This window comes from Nipponia nippon, unplaced genomic scaffold (assembly GCF_047370975.1).
Source record: "Nipponia nippon isolate SJK-2023a ecotype South Korea unplaced genomic scaffold, ASM4737097v1 scaffold_1, whole genome shotgun sequence".
Taxonomy (NCBI): Eukaryota; Metazoa; Chordata; class Aves; order Pelecaniformes; family Threskiornithidae; genus Nipponia; species Nipponia nippon.
Window position 1 is genome coordinate 61,233,866 of NW_028262290.1, and position 19,768 is coordinate 61,253,633.

At 37.5% G+C, this 19,768-nt stretch overlaps 1 protein-coding gene across 7 annotated transcripts in view; it reads left to right on the plus strand.

Moving 5' to 3' along the window:
• Nucleotides 1-19,768, plus strand: part of CCDC102B (coiled-coil domain containing 102B) — a 179,371-nt gene that overhangs the window by 49,182 nt on the left and 110,421 nt on the right. For 5 of the 7 annotated variants that reach the window (XM_087736409.1, XM_087736424.1, XM_087736415.1 and 2 more), the window contains one exon: nt 1,658-1,762. In XM_087736409.1, the coding sequence (XP_087592535.1) occupies nt 1,658-1,762 (105 nt within the window). Of the gene's footprint in view, nt 1-1,657; nt 3,111-19,768 lie in introns of those variants that run through there. The other 2 variants (XM_087736398.1, XM_087736404.1) reach the window with 1 other exon arrangement.

The following is a 19,768-nucleotide window of genomic DNA, read 5'->3' on the forward strand; positions in this document are numbered from 1 at the left end:
TCATGAGAAGATGAAGCTTGTGGAGCGTTATTCCCCCCCCTACTTTACTCAGTCTTTTGGGGAATCCTCTAGTTTATCGTATATAGAATACTAGCTAGAGAAATATCTGGAAGAATATTATCATTGTTAATAAAAAAATCACTCATTATATTCCATTGAATATGATTTTTGGCCTTACTAGAGAGACTCAAAAAGTATTTCTACTTTCCTCTGAAATTCCGAATAAGCTTCTTTAACTTTACAGAGTTTCTAACTGTTTTTATTTGCTCAGAAATAAGGTGGGAACAGACAAGTTTACTATTTGATTTACATAGATAATCACATTGTAACAATTCACAGTGTCTGAATTATGTTTCTCTGATGCTGTAACACCTCATTCTCTTTGCTTCATGTTTAGTAGCTTTTCATTATTTGCCAGAAATTGATACTAAAATAAAAGTAACCAATATCTGAAAAAGTACACCTCTCTGGCTCTTTCTAAAGCCTTATTGGCACCGACATCCTGTTTCTTCAATGAAGAAGTGCCTTGCACTGTTGTCAGTCTCTACTTCTGTCAAATAATCCATTTTAGTTCTCATAGAACTGAAAATTGTAAAGTTCTTAAAATTTTTACTTCTATGTATTAGCATTTATCTACTTTTTTCATCTCAGTTGAAAGAACTGGAATCTTTCATTTTCACAGTTTTTAATCTATCTTAATATCTTTTCATCTTCTAATATGTACCAGTTAATAATAACTTGTTAATAATAAGTACTTGTCAATAATAATCTTCTGATAAATATGTGTTAGTACCTGCTAAGTACCTGTTTTATGCTATAAAAATAAATTAATTTTACCAGTTTTTCTTTTGAAATCTGAGGAAAATTTCATACATTCTTGACAAAACCTCTGTCTAGTTGTCTCTGAGGAGTAAATGAAATCAGTTGTTAGATAATTACTTTATATGACTTAGTAATGTGGCTTTTTATTGATATATTTAATTCACCCTATATGTGGATTAGATAAATAAATTCAGAAATCTGGGTTATCCTAAATTAAGGTTACAGCATTGGTCATAAAAGATAATATTTCCCTCAAGACTCTTAATTATGACCTCAAGAATGAGTAGTATGAAAACTTAAAAGTCCTTCCTCTAGTTATTAGGATAGCGGTTTCTAGTACTGAAGGCATACTTTAGAACTTCTTCAGTTTAATGAATATTCATGATAGTCCTTCTAAAGTGTAAACAGACTGTAACTAAAAACATGCCGATTTTTCGTCTTTTGGGGAATAAAAAGTAAACTTTGACACTGTCAGACCAAAATCACTCTCAATGTTATTTAAAACAAATTTTTATTATTTTTTTTATACTGTTTTTCCATAAATAGCAGGGAAAGAAATACCAGTTACTATATTAAAATATTACCTATGCTTTACTTTTGTAAAGGTACGATTAATGTACGTCTTGGTTTTTTTCTTTTCAAATTCAAGTACTTAATTTTATGAAACATGGAAAACTTATATCTTGGGCTGATTTCTAAGATGTCCACCTTACTCTGAGGTGAGACCATTAGCCTCACTCTGTAAAGAACAGGGGGTTTTAATCCTCTTCCTTTTTCTCTCTCTCTCTTTTTTTTTTTTTTTCTTTTTTTTTTTCCCCACCCCAACCCTTCCCAGCTGGAAAGACTGCAGTTTGAGAATACCTCTGAATGGGGTAAGAGAGAGAGACTTGAAGCAGAAAAGCAAAGTTTGGAAGAAGAGAACAGAAGACTGAAATTGCAGGTAAAAGAAATTCAGGAACTTCTGGAGATGAAAAATAAAACAACACTAACTAAATTGAGTTGTGATCATCAAAATACACAAAGTAAAATGCTGGTTAAAAATAAGGTATGTGCATTGCTTAGTTTGATTACCTGAGGAGCATTCTCAAAAAGAATTACTATTTCATAAAGTCAAAATGTGTCTCTAAAACAAGGCTTGTGCAAGACAGAACAGCTCTTGTCTGCATCTCAGACCTGGACAATTAGAAATCAGTGACTTTGAATTTCTGTAGAGTACAGAAACAGAAAGAAATATCTTTTCATTTTTAAAAGTGGCGGGGGGAAATGACATGTCTGACAAGACTAGGGAGCATAAGTGAAGACTGGAAGGAACAGAAGAGATTAAGTAAGCTTTGGTAGCCACAGAGTCCTGATGAAGGTCAAAGCAAAAAAGTTGTGAGACAAATGATTTCTCTGTCTTGCTGATATTGAATCTCTTCTTAGGGAAGCAAGAACTGAAGTAAGAACCTTATTTCTTATTTTTTATTCCTCTAAAGATTTGTTTACTTTTCAACCTTATTGTACTGCTAAACGTGATGTGATAAATTATTCAGAGACTCTTAACTGTGGGTATTTCCTTTATTTTATGGTTTTCTATGCCAACAATTAAGTAGTAATCCAGAAAGCTCCCACTTTCATTTAGGCTCTGAAAGGTGTGTAAGAAAAAGAAAAAAAAAACAAAACAAAACCAAAAAAACCCAACCAATCAGTAAATGTACATACTTGATGTTACAAGTTGGGCAGTGTGAAACAGTAACATTCTTATTTGACTAAATAGGAAACAATTTAATGTCATTTATGTGCATTTACTGTTGAATAATGGCAGTCTGAGTAACTAGGACCAGATTTGGGGTATAGTTACACTTGGTAATTTCTCTTGGGAAAGACTAAGAGAGAGAGGTTCTGTACTTGAGGTCTGCTTTTAAATGTAATAATATGATTTTTCTATATTTCTGTGATGGCTCAGCAACAACAAATTGCAATTCACGTATATAGCTTGCCTTTATAAAATATCTTACATAAAAATACCTGGTTTGGATTTTTCTTTACTGGTATTTATTTGATCATATCACACCATATCATGCCATATCATATCAGCATTGTCATGATTTCCTTATAATGCAAGTAATTTGAGGTTGGAGATGTGGCCAGAGAGAGGCTTATTTGTTAAGGCATGTTACTGTATTTCAAATACGTTTTAGTTATATGGATGTGTTGGGGTTTTTTGTTTGTTTGTTTTTTAAAATGTTACTTACATAGACTATTAGACATGTGTGATCAGTTCTGTCCGTTAGTATCACACCTCTAACTGACGCAACTTCACATCTTTTTATCAAAGTCAAAAGGTCATGACAGAGCCCAGTCATCTGGTTCCTTATCATAAAAGTGAATGTCCCTGCAGTGTTTCCCTTTTCATAGCTGATGATTTTAGGATAAGATTTTTTCAAAACTATTGTTTATCAGTTTAAAGGAGAAAATTAAAAATTGTATTTTAGTGTCAGCTGAAACTATGTAATCCACCAGATGGTGGATTGGTAGCAGTTATCATGCAAAGACTAGGGTGGGAACTGATTTAATTGCAGCTGTTTCTATGCCTGATTCACAAGAACTGCAAATCATGGAATCACAGAACAAGTCAGGCTGGAATGGACCTCAGGAGATCTTCAGTCCAACCTCCTGCTCAAAGCAAAATCATCTCTGAGGTCAGATCAGGTAGCTCAAGGCTTTGTCCAGTGGGGTCTCAGAAACCTCCAGGACTGCACAGCCTCTCTGGGCAGCCCGTTTGTGATGGGTTGACCCCAACTGGCAGGTAAGCTCCTACCCAGTCCTCATTCATTCCCCAACAGTGGGATGGGGGAGAGAATTGGAAGGGGAAAACTGAGAAAAAACTCGTGGGTTGAGATAAAGACAGTTTAATAAGTGAAGGAAAAAAAAATTCATACAAAAGCAATCGCACAACACCAGCAGACCGATGCCTAGCCAGTTTCCAAGCAACAGCTACTTTGGAAAAAAACACCACCCCTTTACTGCTGAAAGGCACTCTTCCTTCCCAGGTGCAGGACTTTGTCACTGCTGAATTTCACAAGGTTCCTGTTGGCCCCTTCCTTCAGCTTGGTGAAGGAGCTCCTTGATTGGAGCACAGCATCTACAGGCAAGGTTATTGCCTCTGCCTGCCCCAGCCTCAGTGGGAGATAGCGCGACCTTGATGGGAGCATTGTCTATCCAGAGATGTGAATTGAGGCATCTTCTGTGCCAGGAGCAGTTTCTCCAGTTTGGCCTGGGAACCATGCCCTGTAGTTGTCACCACCAAGGTTGAGCAGTCCTGTAGTCTTCAGCAGTGTTTCCAGCCAGGACTCCTTGCCAGGGCTTCCCATAGTATCCTAATCATATTGCTCACTGTCTCCAGGCCTCCTGGTCTCTGGCTGCAGACAGAGTAAACGGTACCACCATAAACGTTCTTCTGTGGCAACAAAACCCCATTGACAACATGAGTAGAATAACAGGTCAACAGTATTAGAGGAAAGAAGGAATGTGGTCAGCCCTTAATGCTGCAGTGAACTCTGTATTCACAGCAGCAAAAAGTTAGTAAGACAGAAACAGCCATCTGAGAAAAATCAGTCTACAAAGAGTTCATCTCCAAATCGGTCATGGCATTGGAGATCTGGCCAGCCATATGTGGAGAAGATGGGTTTGTAGAGTTAGTTACCACAATTTTTAACCTTGTTGCTGCCATTAAATGAAAAACAAGGGTTAAGGAAGGAGAGAGTGGCTTTTTCAAGGATTTTAGCCTAACTCAAGTTATATCTTAGGAGGAACCTGTCTATTCCTATGTAGAGACATCCAAATATCACTTTTGGGCCTTTCTAATTTCTTAGACTGTCTCTATCTAATTTTGTCTAATACCATCAATAACATGAAAAGAATGGCTTTGACTTCTGATTCAGGAGCCTTTTTTTCTGGGATGGTAGCTGGAGTTCAAATAAAGTAACATGTTATATGCAGGGTTAGAACAGTGCAGAAGGATGATTTCTGTAAAATATGGGTGATGGTTAGATGAAACCACAGCTATTTAAAGATCTTTGTGCATCTTAATCTGAATGATTAGGGCTTAGCAAGTAGACACAAGAGATATGCGTAATGTGTTATGGAATGAATTCCAGAGCAAAACACAGTTGCATAACACCCTAGCTTCTACAAACCCTGTATTTGTGAGATGATTTGGGAGATCCATTATAGTTTTTTAGAACAATATATAGTGTTATTAATTGATGTATGGCTGATTTATACTTTTAAAGGTTATAAACGAACAATGGCAACATTTTGTCTTTAATAACAGTTTTAGTAAGATTAAAAATGGTATCAAAATATAGACGTGAAGTCCTTATGTCCTTGTCTAAAAGAGTTCATGTTGACATTTAATTATCTTACTCTTTAATATGTATACCTCTACAGAATACAGAATTAGTACAATCTCTTGCATGGTAGTAGATCATGCAAATTGAAGTTCTGAACACAAAAGTTAAAATTTATTATGTTTTGCACAAAATGTGAGTCCTTAATATTATTCTTAGATGGCAGTATGTTGGTTTAAAATATTTCCATACGCAGTTTTTGAAAGGTTAACTTCTGTTTTATAAGATGAGCAAAATTGATGAAACAATTGAGATCAGACATTGTTACTACGCAGTTTTATCGATCGTACTTCTTGGAATGGAGAATACCGTTTAAATTAATAGCCGTATTATTTGAAAAATAGCATGGCAACAAATAACAAATGGACCTAACTGGTTCATTTAGGAAGGGATAAAATGAAGAAAAAAAACCTTGTTGATGGTATAGATCAATACCAAAAACATGCTGTTTATGGAAAGAGATTTTCTATTTCATCTGTGAATATGACCTTGAAACAAACTTCTAAATTAATTTTGAGGAATAATAAATGTTCTTTTGTATTATCTCTAATTATTATTGTAAATATGTCGTTATTAAATATTTGATTCATTGAATATATTTTTAGTGGACTTGTACGGAATCTAAGTACAAAATGTTAAACTGTGGAGTTTGTGGATGCATAGACTAATTTTTTTTTTTAAATTTAAGTTCCGTCTTTAATATGATAAGGTTATAATGTTCTTAGGAAAAAATTCCATAGATTTTAAAGACGGAATGACAGACAACATGTATTTTTCAGATGAAACCATTTTAGTTTAACATTACCGAACAAGATGGGTTTTAAATCACCAGCATTTTAGGTTTCATTTTTCAAAAGTAGGAAGCACTCAATTTTTTACATGAATAATTTGAAAAATTGTCTGTATTGGGTTTATTGTATTGTATAGCAAGGTTTTGGTAGCGGGGCGGGGGGTGCAGGGGTGGCCTCTGTGAGAAGAGATCAGGAGCTGCTCTGTACCAGACACAACTGGTTCCAGGTGGCCCCAAAAGCAACCCACCACTGGCCAAAGTAGAGCCCATCAGTAGTGCTGGTGGCACCTCTGTGAAAACACATTTAAGATACAGTAAAAACACTGAACAGTAGTGTGTGATACGGAGGAGTGAGGAAAAAATGTGAGAGAAAAAGCCCTGCAGACACCAAAGCCAGAGAAGAAGGAGGGGAGGAGATGCTCCAGGCGCTGAAGCAGAGTTTCCCCTGCAGCCCATGGAGGATGATGGTGAAGCAGGTTGTTGCCCCTGCTGCCCGTGGAAGACCATGGTGGAACAGATATCCATACTGCAGCCCATGGACAACCCCATGCCAGAGGAAGTGGATATGCCCTAAAGGAAACTGCAGCCTGTGGAGAGCCCAGGCAGGAGCAGGCTCCTGGCAGGAGTTGCAACCTGTGGGGGACCCATGCTGTAGCAGTCTGTTCTGGAAAGACTTGCCCCATGGAAAGGACTCATTCTGAAGTAGTTCTTGAAGAACTGTAGCCTGTGAGAAGGACCCATGCTGGAGCAGTTCATGGAGGACTGTATCCCATGGGAAGCACCCCATGCTGGAGCAGGGGAACAATGTGAGGAGGAAGGAGTGGCAGGGAGGAGTTGTTATGGACTGACTCATAACCTGTCATCCCCCATCTCCCTGTGCCTCTGGCGTGGAAGGAGGAGGTAGAGGAGTCAGGAGTGAAGTTGAGCCTAGGAAGAAGGGTGAGGGGGAAATAAGACGTTTTTGAGTTTCATCTTTGTTTCTCACCATCTTACTCTATTTTTAATTATTGATAAATTAATTTTGAGTTGAGTTTGTTTTTCTTGTGAAAGTAATTTAACTCAATCCATAAGCCCGTATGTCTTATTTTCTCCCCCTGTCCTGTAGAGGAAGAGGGGGTGAGAGAGCAGCTGGGTGGGCATCTGGAAACCAGCCAAGGTCATCCTACCACAGTGTCAGAAGTAGGTGGCTGTGTTCCTCACACTTTATAGGCAAAAAGTCATTTTTATGATAGCAACTTGAATGAGATTGATTTTCTTTGTATTTTTAACAAGAGGGACAATGTCTACTCTCTCCATTTTCTTAGATAAAAGATGTGAAAGGGGTATTTCTTCCTCTTAATTACAAAATGAGATATTTGATGATGTGTTTCTTATATGGGAGAAACTAGTTGTCCTGCTGTAGTTATAAAATCTTTGTAATTTCACATTATCACTGAGAAATCTGTGTAAACTCCATTTTTTATGGACACAAACTTTTGGTATGGGAATAGAATCATACAATCATAGAATCATTTAGGTTGGAAAAGGCCTTTAAGATCATCGAGTCCAACTGCAAACCTAACACTGCCAAGCCCACCACTAAACCATAGTTACAACGTGAATGATGTGCTTACTAACTTTAATTAAAAAACACCAGTAAAGGCTGTGAGACTAATTTGCTGCTCCCTAAATCTATTTTCTTAGTTGAATAAGGAATCAAAAATCAATAATTCCTTTTTTAAGATCTAGAAAAATCAAATTAACAAAAATTTCAAATCCAAAATTCTCTGTTTCTGTACATCTCTAAGGAAGATGTTATAACATGCCTGTACTCACTTCCAGATTTATTATCAGTATAGTACCTTTTTTTCCTTTCTCTATAGATAAAACAACTGTTTGAAACAGACTACCAAAGTACATATGCTGTGATCTGTCTTAGTATGCAATTGTATGACAAAGATTTCAAAGTGACTGAAGTATTGACTGTTAACTGAAGGGAAAAAGACACTAAATTCATGGAAGTAATGGCTACATATGTGATTCCCAAGAAAGGGAACTGCAAAGACCACAGTTTTTAATCTTGCAGCATCATAAGGTTCTGTTTCTTCATGATTCAGGGAAAAATACTACCAGCTATTTTTCATCTCTAGTTAGGAACAGATTTTTTTAAAATTATTTCTGTATATATCAGACCGCTTTTTTTCTAGTGTCTGCTGTTTTAGTGGATTACCACTACTTACATGTAAATCCTTTGGATGAGAAGCTGTTGGATCAGATCACATCTTAGTAACATGTATTTTATATGGTATATGAATCACATATATTACATTTATTTATGAAAGCAAAATCTCTGTTACCATTTTGGCAACTGAAGTATTAAATGTTTTTCTCTTTTGCTAAGAAAATTAATATAAAATATTCAATACAGGCAGATAAAAAGATTATTTATACTCTATTTTATTCTTCCCGGAAATATTTGGATCATTTTAAATTTTATTAAATTTTATTTGTTCCAACAGTTTACTGGAATGTAGATGTACTGGGGCTGGCTGGGATGGAATTAACTTTCCTAACAGAAGCCCATGCAGTGCTGTGCTTTGCACTTGTAGCTAGAATGCAGTTGATAATGCACCAGTGTTTTGGCTGTTGCTGAGCAGTACTTGCACAGCATTAAGGCTGTCCCTCCAACCTCCTGCACAAAGGCTGGTAGGCTGGGGGTGGGCAAGACATTTGGATGGGACACAACCAGGACAACTGCCCCAAACTGATCAAAGGGGTATTCCATACTATATGATATTGTGCTGAGCAATAAAAGCTAAGAGAACTGGGGGGATGGGGGTGGGAGGGGGCATTTGTTTTTAAGGTGTTCGTCTTCTGAAGCAACTTCTGTGTGTACTGAGGTCCTGCTTCCCAGGAAGTGGCTGGACATCTCCTGCTGGTGGGAAGTAGAGAATGCATCTCCGTTTACGGGTTGGAGTTTTTGAGGGTTTTTTGCTTTGCCTTCCACATATGGCCTTTGTTTTTTCATTAAACATCCTTTATTTTGACCCATGAGGTTTCTCATCTTGTTTTCTCCCCCTGTCCTGCTGAGGTGGGGGAGTGAGAGAGTGGCTTGGTGGGCACCTGGCAGCCAGCCAAGGTTAACCCACCACAGCAGAACACTTTTAACAAGAGATAGCCTTATTACTCTAAGATCCGTACAGACTTATTACAAATTATTAACTAGAACAGTATTTATAAGTACAGTTGTGAAATAAAATTTAAGAAGTGGTTGAGAAAAATAAATGGAATAAGATAAGGTGACAACTGCTGGAAATGCATTAACATACTTTAATATTTTCGTTCAAAGAATTAATGTGGCTTCAAGGCAGATTCCCTCATCATTCCCTCTTGAATAGGTATTGCTTTAATTCAGAGTGATTTTGTGCACGCTTCATTCCTTGTGAAGGAAACTATGTAGGAAGCTCTGCTTCAGATATTCACCCTCCTTGCTCCAAGCCCTAACGGAGTGGGCAGGTCTGGACCAATTCCAGTTTTGGGGATGGCCTCATATCACATGTGGATTAAGGACCATAGGAGCAGGCAAAACCTAGGCTCTTGTGTTTGTGCATGGGCGTCAGTACCTACTGCTGTAGTCTACTTACAGACTTCTGCTGTGCTGACTTACTCGTGCAAATATGGCCAAATACAAAAACAGATGCAAATTGCTTCCATGTCAACAGTGATCACAGTAGACAGTGATCTGTCTACCCGCTATCTGAATGCATGTGATCTGCCAGAGGTGTTTGGAGGAGGCACAACAGTACAGAGGAGAAATTTTATAATTTGCCCAGATGATGTGGGAGAAGTTTGAATAGTAACAGCTTATACTAATTGCCATGTGTTTCATTCCTGGTTTTGTGTCACAGATCTCTTGGATTGAGTTTTTAATATATTTTTTACTCTTCATCAGAACAAAACTCAAGAGAAGACATAATTATGGTATTATTGTTAAACACTTTGATACTTCATTTAGCACTGTTCATCCAATGGAGAATCATCTTTGTTTCAATGGGGCTGGTTATTGTGATGATAAAGCAGTACTGGATGCACAATTTTCTCTCTTAGCAGATTTTTAAAAAGTAATATGTTTTGTCAGAATTACCTCTTGGGATATGGTTGTTTTTATAGGATATTTTTTTTCCCATTACTTTTCTGGTGAAATGCTCATTTCAGTTCCTTAGAAAACCCACTACAGTGTAGAGCTAAAAACAAATAAAAAGAGATTTTTACAGAAGTGTTCATTTCCTCTAGCAAATTATGCTGATGTTTAATAATAATAAAAAAATTACTAGGTTACAAACTAGCATGGATCAACACTAAGCACTCTGTACTTGCCTCACCAAATTGTTTCCAGTTTCAAAAATATTTAATTCAGAATTCCTAACAAGAAGAAGCTGAAAGTCAAAGACCAGATTTAAAAATGAATCTGTCATTTGCATGTGACTAGTGGCATAACTAGTATGCTTCAAATTTTTCATTTAAGTTTAATATTTTATCTCCTGTTTTCTAACTTCTTGAATGGGTCTGTAAATTGTAGTGATAAAATTTTCAGATTGTATAAAAATTTTGAATTACACATTTTATAGCAATTATAAAAACAGAAAAACTATAGGTTTTGCTAATGTGTGTGTATAATCAGCTATTCTATATTGTATTTGTTCTTAATTAGAACAAGGTTTTGATTTCACTTAAGGGTACATATTTAGTATTGGCCTGTAGCTTTCATAAAATAGGTTTAGCAGCATGAATATCTTAATGTGGTAGTTTATTAAGGGATATATTCTAACCATAAAATAATCGCAGATCTAGTTGGAGATCTCTTCAGTTATTCAACCTCAAGCTCAGTGGTGAGACCAAAGTGATGAAACCTGTAATTTTTCATAGAAATGTAAAAAGTATTATCTATACTAGTTAGAATATTTCCTTCTTTTATACTGAATTTCTCAGTGTTGTCTTCTATTTAAAAGAGACAGCTATTCGTGGCAGACTGAGTATCTTGAAGTGCATATGAGAGAGAAACACCTATATGACTATCATCCTTGCAATTATAGATGTTTACAAAACGCAATGTCTCCACCCAAGCTTTTCATTAAACAGTAAATTACATATTTATAACAATGAGAGAGTTTTTGCAGTTCAGAAAAACTTTTATTTTGTCTTTTCTTTCTTATGAAGTTCATGAAGCCAGCATTGAGGGTTTTTTTTCCCCTTCTTCATTTTTCTATACATAGCTTTTCAAAAGTTAGAATGCTTAAATGAAAAATTAAGGGAAAAAAATTAATTTAATTTAAAATTGTTTAATTTCTCAACTTTATTGCACCACCTCTCTCCCTTTTTTCCCAGCCAATTGGAGATGCTTTCTTTTAAATGCCAGTTACCTTTTTTATTTTGGCGGAGTAGCATGAGAGTATTTGCATGCCATCAGAACAAAAATTCACCTAGCCTTGTATCCCATTTCTGACATTGACCAAAAATGGATATGTATGGAAGATGTACTGAGAGCAGAGCAAAAATACTTTCCTAGAGCACTGTCATGGCTTCTTAGCAATTCATGGCTTAGAAAGTTCCAGAATGAGAGTGGTGTTTTTCAACTCCAATACTTCTTACTGAATATTTCTTCTGTGAATTTTTCCACTTATTTTTTGAACACATGTAAACATTTAACATTCCCTGTGGTCTGCCATGAAATATTATAAATTTATCTGTACATTGGGTGAATTATTTACATTGTTTGCTTTAAATCTACATCTGCAATTTCATTATATTGGAATAGAAAATGAATTCAGTTCCCTCTTCCTTCACTCCATCCACCGCAGGATCCTATATGTCAATTCAGTTTTTTTTTTTTCCGCTCCAGCTGAACTATCATATACCAGCAATTCCTTGTTATCAATTGCTTATTGTTATTTCTCTGACTTTCCAGTTCCAAACATACAATTGGAGTGTGTGTGGGGTGGACACAATAGTAAACAGAAAAACACTATTGAACATGTTAATGTATGAATGAAATAATTATATTTTCTGTTATGCTTAATATTCTTTTCCTAATAACTCTTACTCTTCTGCTTACTTTTTTGCTCCTATTGCACAATATATTTTTTTTAAATAAAATGCTGGTATTTTTAGATAAGGGTACTTTTATAATTGTAAGATCTCATTTTTAGTGATAATAGTAAACTCAGAGCTGCACCTCTATCAGTAGAATCAGAACTATGTTTTGATTTTCTTTACTTTATGTTTTTTCTCTTTTCACCACTAAGTATTGAAGGCCTTTACCAGTTTTAATCCCCTAGTATCTTTACTTCTGTTTGTATTTACCTAGCTTCCTAAATAATTTTGATTTTTTTTCCTGTGTCGAAAGCCAAACATGGTTCCCTTTGGGTGTCTACTGACATGATCTTCCTGCAGCATGGAAACGGGACATTTATTGCTCTCTTCTTGTCCCTTCTCCCTTATTTTTTCCTAATTTAACAACTAGGTATTCCAGCATGTGAGGGCCTTTTCTTTTTCAAAGTCAGCTAAGTTTCTATAAGAATCATTGCGGAAGGCCTTTGTTAAATGACTTTTGAAGGCCTGCCTAGACCTCTGACCCAGCAGACTCAATTTATTGACGCATTCAGAAAACTGAAATAGATTTGTAAAGACCTAAGTTTTCTTGCACAGAAATTGTTTTGATTCTTCTTCAGTATATCATATTTGTCCATGTGTCATCTTATTTGTAATTAAGAATGTCAGTTTTCCTATTACAGGTATTAGGTCTTTGGGTTTTTTTGATACCTTCTTGAAGCATTTTAAAAATTGTTATCATGCTAGCTGTTTTCTAGGCCTTCTGAATTCTTTAATGATTGGTATCTGTTCCCAGGGTTTTTTAACTACCCATTTTGTCTGTTTGTTTCATGACAATGTTCAACTGTCAACAGATCTTACGATATAGTCCATATATAAAATACAGGCACAGGATTATTTCCATGCTTCTCCTATGTGAATATAGAGGAAATTCAAGTAGCTTTCGTTTCCTTCATTTTTCATATTGATTGTGTAATGATCAACAGACCATCAGATTTCTTGCTGTTGATTTATTAGAAAAAGGATTAATAATATCTTTTATAACTTCTGCAAGTTGCTCCTCATATCTTATTTGGCCTGCCACATTATATCTTTTCAAAAAGACTGCCAGATTTTAAGATCTTTTCTATTTCTCCCCTTTGTAAACAGCTAGTTATGATATATTACGTGATACAATATAGTTCCCTTTATGAAATAAATACAGTAGACTCCATCCCACAATATATGTATGAGAAATTGATTAAACTTTTTTCTGCTCTATTCTCAGACTTGAATGTGTTTTCAGACTATTCCCCAAAATCTGTGATAAAAATAAAATTCAGAACTTCTTTAATTCTTTAATGATATGATGAGAGGAAATGCCCTCAAGTTGTGCTGGAGGAGGTTTAGATGGGATATTAGGAAAAATTTCTTCAAACAGTTATCAAGTACTGGAACAGGCTGCCCAGGGAAGTGGTTAAGTCCCCATACCTGGAGGTATTTAAAAGATGTGTAGATATGGCACTTAGAGACATGGTTTAGTGGTGGACTTGGCAGAGTTAGGTTTATGGTTAGACCTGATGATCTTAAAGGTCTTTTCCAACCTAAATGATTCTATGATTCTATGATTCTAATCCTGTTTTTTTCCCCCGCTATTTTATTCATTCTAGAAATATGTTCTTTACATTATTGCTGTTGACAGAAGGTCAGGAATTTTCCCCCCTTTTTTTTTTGTCTCATGATTAAGTAAGTTGTCAATTGGTAAAGGGGGGTGTATGCATCAAAGTGTGTTGATGCTCACTTCAAATTTCATTCCTTTAAATTCAGCCTGTCAAATCTGACAGTTTCACTGATTAATCATCAGTTCAGTTAGGTAGAAACTTTGGCCCTATGTGGAATATCTGTAACCTTGTCTCAGTTGGCAAGGTACTTCTTACAGTTACTGAATATTTGAAATTGGTTCTTCTGATTAATTTCTGACTTGTGACTTTTTTGAAGTAGCAAAATTTCAAATTCACTTGTTGACAAATTCCTTTTTAAGAAAAATAAAAGAAATGTAAAAAGCCAAGAGAAGCTAATTCAGGAATTCAGCCTTCCATTTTGTGCATCTTTTAACAGTCTTGGAAAAAAGAGCGGAAGGGATTGTTTGTCAGCAGTATCAGTCTTAAAAATGTGTACTCATGGGTTTGAACTGTATTTTGTGATATCTCTTACCAACTTTGGAAATTTCAGTTCTTTAAACAGCCAGCAGTAGACACCTGGGATATCTTGTGCTTTGTCTTGCTGTGCTATGCATACCTTATTGCTTTCAGGACAGCTATCTTTGATTATTATGTTCACTGAGGAGACCATGGGGGTCAGTTATCCCTGAACTACCCTCTCACTTTCTAATTCTTTTAGTCAAGTTTGTGTAGAAGGCATGTCTCTGTGTAAAGCAGAGACTTTTTTTTTTTTTTTTTGGTTTATTTATCCCAGTATATGAGGAGAGTAATCTAATTTGAAATAGTCTGATTTTGGTTCGACACTTGCCTTTTGTGCTCATTTGAGTTAGTGTTGGAGTCACTTAGTCCAATTCTTGTTAAACTGTTTGTTACAGAGCATTGTCTTTTCATTATACTACTGTTTTTATTTCCATGCTTTTCAGAGGATATAACTCTTCATTGAATCCTTATTTAAAAATAAAAAAAGACAAAACACCTCAAGGTTTAAGAATTGTATAAAAAATTAAGTCTTGCGCCAAAGGAGATAACAGAAATAACAACTTTTATTTTGTTATTAGATAAAGTAGTTTTGTCAAGGGACTGCTGAAAAACAAACCTTGTCATTTGTGTACATTGGAGACAGGCAGTCCCCAAATGGCATAAATATTGATTTATAGAGCTGAACACCTCTCATCTGACCCCATCACTTCCTGTATGCTTTGCTTTTCTCAATTTAGGGACATTGGCCTCTCTGTCTTTCTCCGTTTCAGAAAATTTGTGAGGAAGAAAATAATAGTTGATGTAAGATAACTAAAGTTATTTCTCTATCTGAAGTTAAAATCCTTTTTAATTTGGTTGTTTGTTTTTTTTTTTAAGATGCTTTGACCAGAATTTTATTTAATACTTGATGATGATAAAGGTGGTTCCTTAAAAGACGATGTTGTACCTTACATCTGCCCTTCCTAATGCAGAAACATTGTGGAAGAAATTACTCTAATTTTTTTTTAAGTGCAGAATATTTAATATTTCTAGTCTCTTTGTTTAATTATAGTTGAAAAGTACTGTTGTTGTTTAACCCCAGTTGGCAACTAAGCACAACACTGCCACTTCCTCACCCTCTCCCCACCACCAGTGGGATGGCGGAGAGAATCGGAAAAAAATGTAAAACACATGGGTTGAGATAAAGATAGCTTAACAGGACAGCAGAAGAAATAATAATAATAAAAATAAATAAAATAAGGATAAGAATAATAAGGATAAGAATAATGAAAAAAGAATATACAAACCAAGTGATGCACAATGCAATTGCTCACCACTGTTGACCAATGCCCAGCCAGTCCCTGAGCAGTGATCACTGCCCCCCAGCCAACTCCCCCCAGTTTATATACTGAGCATGATGTCATATGGTATGGAATAGCCCTTTGGCCAGTTTGGGTCAGCTGTCCTGGCTGTGTTCCATCCCAGCTTCTTGTGCACCTGGCAGAGCATGGGAAGCTGAAAAGTCCTTGACTAGTGTAAGCACTACTTAGCAACAACTAAAACATCAGTGTGTTATCAACATTATTCTCATACTAAATCTAAAACACATCACTATACCAGCTACTAGGAAGAAAAAATCAACTCTATCCCAGCTGAAACCAGGGCAACACATACATTAATATGTCTGTCTCTATCCAAGCCAAAACCAGGACAAGTGGATATGTTAAAAAAAAAATCAAGATGTTCTTAATCTGTGTTGTCATATAACATAATTGCAAAGGACAATAAATAATCTTCATTGTTATTTTTCCTTTTGTCTATGATCAGAAATATCAGTCAAGAAGTCATTTAGCAAGAACCCTTAGATACCAAAATAAGTAGTGGTTCATCCAGTTTCTAATTGGGATATTTGGGGTGATTGCTGTAGGTCTCAGCTTGTGCTACACACATTTTCTCACTCACTGATTCATTCCATTTTGCTTTTGCAGTCCTTTTTGCATCTTTTTTCTGTGCTTCTTTCAGATAGTTGACATTGTTTGGTTACTTACTTCAAGCCATGCATCTTACCAAGGAGACTTATTTTCATGTTACTAAATGTGTAATACAAAGGAGTGGCAACCATGTTGGAAAGAGATTTTATTTCTTTAGTATGGAATAGTGTACTATATTTAATACACTAATGTATATCCTGCCTGAGTAAGGTTGTAGAAACCTTTCCAAAAGCTGTCTAGAAAATATTTTTCTGTCATTGTAGTTTTTGCAAGAGGTTTTTGTTACTTAGCAGGTGATTAGTCCATGGAGAGTGCTTTTTTTGCCAATGCTGTATAGATATCTTGTGGCTGGAATCCAGAATTCCTCTTACTTTGTACTACTGTAATTTTGGTATCAGTGTCAAAATCAGTATGTTGACCTCTACCCCAAAATGTCAGAGGGGCTCCCAGTCCCTAAAGGAAAGGGAGCCAAGAGCTGAGCACGGGACTAAGGCCAGGAGAGGCAGAGACCTTACCCAGTCCCACAGCACCTGAGGAAGCAAAGCAGAGTAGGTCTGGTGGGGGCACCCAGGGTCAGCTGAAAGTCCAGATCATCAAGCAAGTCCATAGTGACTCTGATGCAGCTGAGGCTGGAGCTCAGGCAAGTCTCATGGGAGAGCCTCAGCACAAAAGCTCCCAAGGAAAGGAAGAGCAGCCTTTGCTTTTAGTTTCCAGCAGAGCTTTCTGGAAGAGCCTTACTTAAGGTCCTTTCTAAGAGGGGAGTAGGGGCATGAACTCAGCTATACTCTCTAAATTGGCCCTGAGCTCAGGCAGCCAAATCTCAGGAAAGGTAGGATGCCCTTAAAGCCCTGATGCTCCCCACTTAGTATCAAATGACTGTATCACCATTAGAGCATGGCTAAGAGGGTACAAAGCAGTAGAACAGGGGGAGGTTCAACCCTGTCTAGTCTAATTCACCAAAATATTAAGTTCCTTTTGTCTTCGGATTGATTAAATATGATCTGTTTTTTAGTATTATTTTGTGATTATTGGTTATTCAGATAAATTCATCGATTAATAACTTTTATGTCCCACTGAAGGTCAACTCTGGTGGTTGCTGACCTTCAAATGGAAACGACTGTAACGGGCTTCTGTATAGTTGAGTGGAACTACCTTTTACCAAGTCTAATGGCCTAGAACTGATTAAGTTTAAATTGGTTACTCTACATTCACACTCTTGTGCTTTTATGATTACTAGGTGTAAAGGTATCTGCAGTTCTGAATTGTCTTAGACATTTACATCTCATCACATGACATACAGAAGGCAGATACCATGACTGAAGAAGCAACTTTTTCATGAGAAGTTGTATTTACAGCTAACTAAGTGGAAGTGAGTGCTTTTGGCAGTTCTGCATCCCTGGCTCCAGTGGTATAAGATGGATCAATTTACATGAAGAATATTGTTGATAAAATCTGAAAGGTCATGGTACTCACACATACCTAATAGTCTGCCTTCTGAAAAATCAATCTGGCTGCAGTGATTAGATGAAGAAAGCTATTGATGCTTCTGTTTGTTTCAGAAATTGATGGTTGTGTTGAGAGTAAACTTTTTTCCCATTGGCCTTACTGGGACCTCTTAAATCTAATAAAGAAGTTTTCTTGGTTTTACATACAAGAATAATCTTTAAGATTTAGAAAATATCAACTCCATAAATCCAAAGTTTTGAGGAATATGTGCTATGAAGAGAAAGAGAAAAAACATAAGATCCTAGAATTAAATAACATGAGAAACAGGAAATCTAAGATATTATCTAGTCTGGGGTAGATCCTCTTAGACTATGTCAGTGCTGCTCTTCCACACGTAATAAATCACTGTAGATGTGATTGAGGTGTTCAGTTCCTATCCAGCTTGAACAGCCTAACAGTTAAGCTACTACGAAGACCACGTGTATCTTATTCTTGTTCGTCTTTCATTGTATAGCTTTTCACGCTGGAATACATATAAGCAACATCCCACTCAAGTCCTTGGGCTTATTCCAACATAAGCTGGCAATTTTTTGTCTTTCAGTATCATGGGTAGGAAGGCTGTTGATGCTCAGTTCCAACAGTGCCAAGCTTCTCAAATAAATAGTTTAATCCTACAGATCTGAAAACAACATTAATCTGAAACATAATAAATAATTTGTGAAAAAGAGCAGTCGGTGTTTGGAATCAAGACCCCAGCTCCCTCAGCCGCTCCTCCTAAGACTTGTGCTCTAGACCCTTCACCAACTTCGTTGCCCTTCTCTGGACACACTCCAGCACCTCGATGTCCTTCTCGTAGTGAGGGGCCCAACACTGAACACAGGACTCAAGGCACGGCCTCACTAGTGCTCAGTACAGGGGCACTGTCACCTGCCTGGTCCTGCTGGACACACTATTCCTGATACACGCCAAGATGCTATTGGCCCTCTTGGCCACCTGAGCACACTGCTGGCTCATGTTCAGGCGGCTGTCAACCAACACCCCCAGGTCCTTTTCCGCCGGGCAGCTCTCCAGCCACTCCTCCCCAAGCCTGTAGCGTTGCATGGGGTTGTTGTGACCGAAGTGCAGGACTCGGCACTTAGCCTTCTTGAATCTCATACAGTTGGTCCCAGCCCAACGATCCAGCCTATCCAGGTCCCTCTGTAGGGCCTTCCTACCCTCCAGCAGATGGACACTTCCACCCAACTTGGTGTCATCTGCAAACTTCCTGAGGGTGCGCTCAATCCCCTCATCCAGATCATCAGTGAAGATATTGAACAGGACGAGCCCCAGTACTGAGCCCTGGGGAACACCAGTCGTGACCGGTCGCCAACGGGATTTGACTCTATTCACCACCACTCTCTGGGCTCAGCTGTCCATCCAGTTTTTAACCCAGTGCAGAGTGCACTTATTGAAGCCATGAGCAGCCATCTTCTCCAGGAGAATGCTGTGGGAGACAGTGTCAAAGCCTTTACTAAAGTCCAGGTAGACAACATCCACAGCCTTCCCCTCATCCACTAAGCGGGTCACCTTAGGACTTAGGAGACCGGGTTAGTGAAGCAGGACCTCCCTTTCATAAAGCCATCCTGGCTGAGCCTGATCCCTCGATTGTCCCACACATGCCGCGTAATGGCACTCAAGATGATCTGTTCCATGACCTTCCCTGGCACCGAGGTCAGGCTGACAGGCCTGTAGTTCCCCGGATCCTCCTTCCAACCCTTCTTGTAGAGGGGCGTCACATTTGCTATCTTCCAGTCAGCTGGGACCTCCCTGGTTGACCAGGACTGCTCATAAATGATGGAGAGTGGCTTGGCAAGCTCCTCTGCCGGCTCCCTCAGTATCCTTGGGTGGATCCTGTCTGGCCCCACAGACTTGTGAACATCCAGGTGGTGGAGCAGGTCAGTGACTGCCACCTCTTCAACAACTGGGACTTCATTCTGCATCCTATCTCCATCTCCCAGCTCAGGGGCCTGAAAACCCCAAGGATGACCAGTCTGACTATTAAAGACTGAGGCAAAGAAAGCATTAAGTACCTCAGCCTTCTCC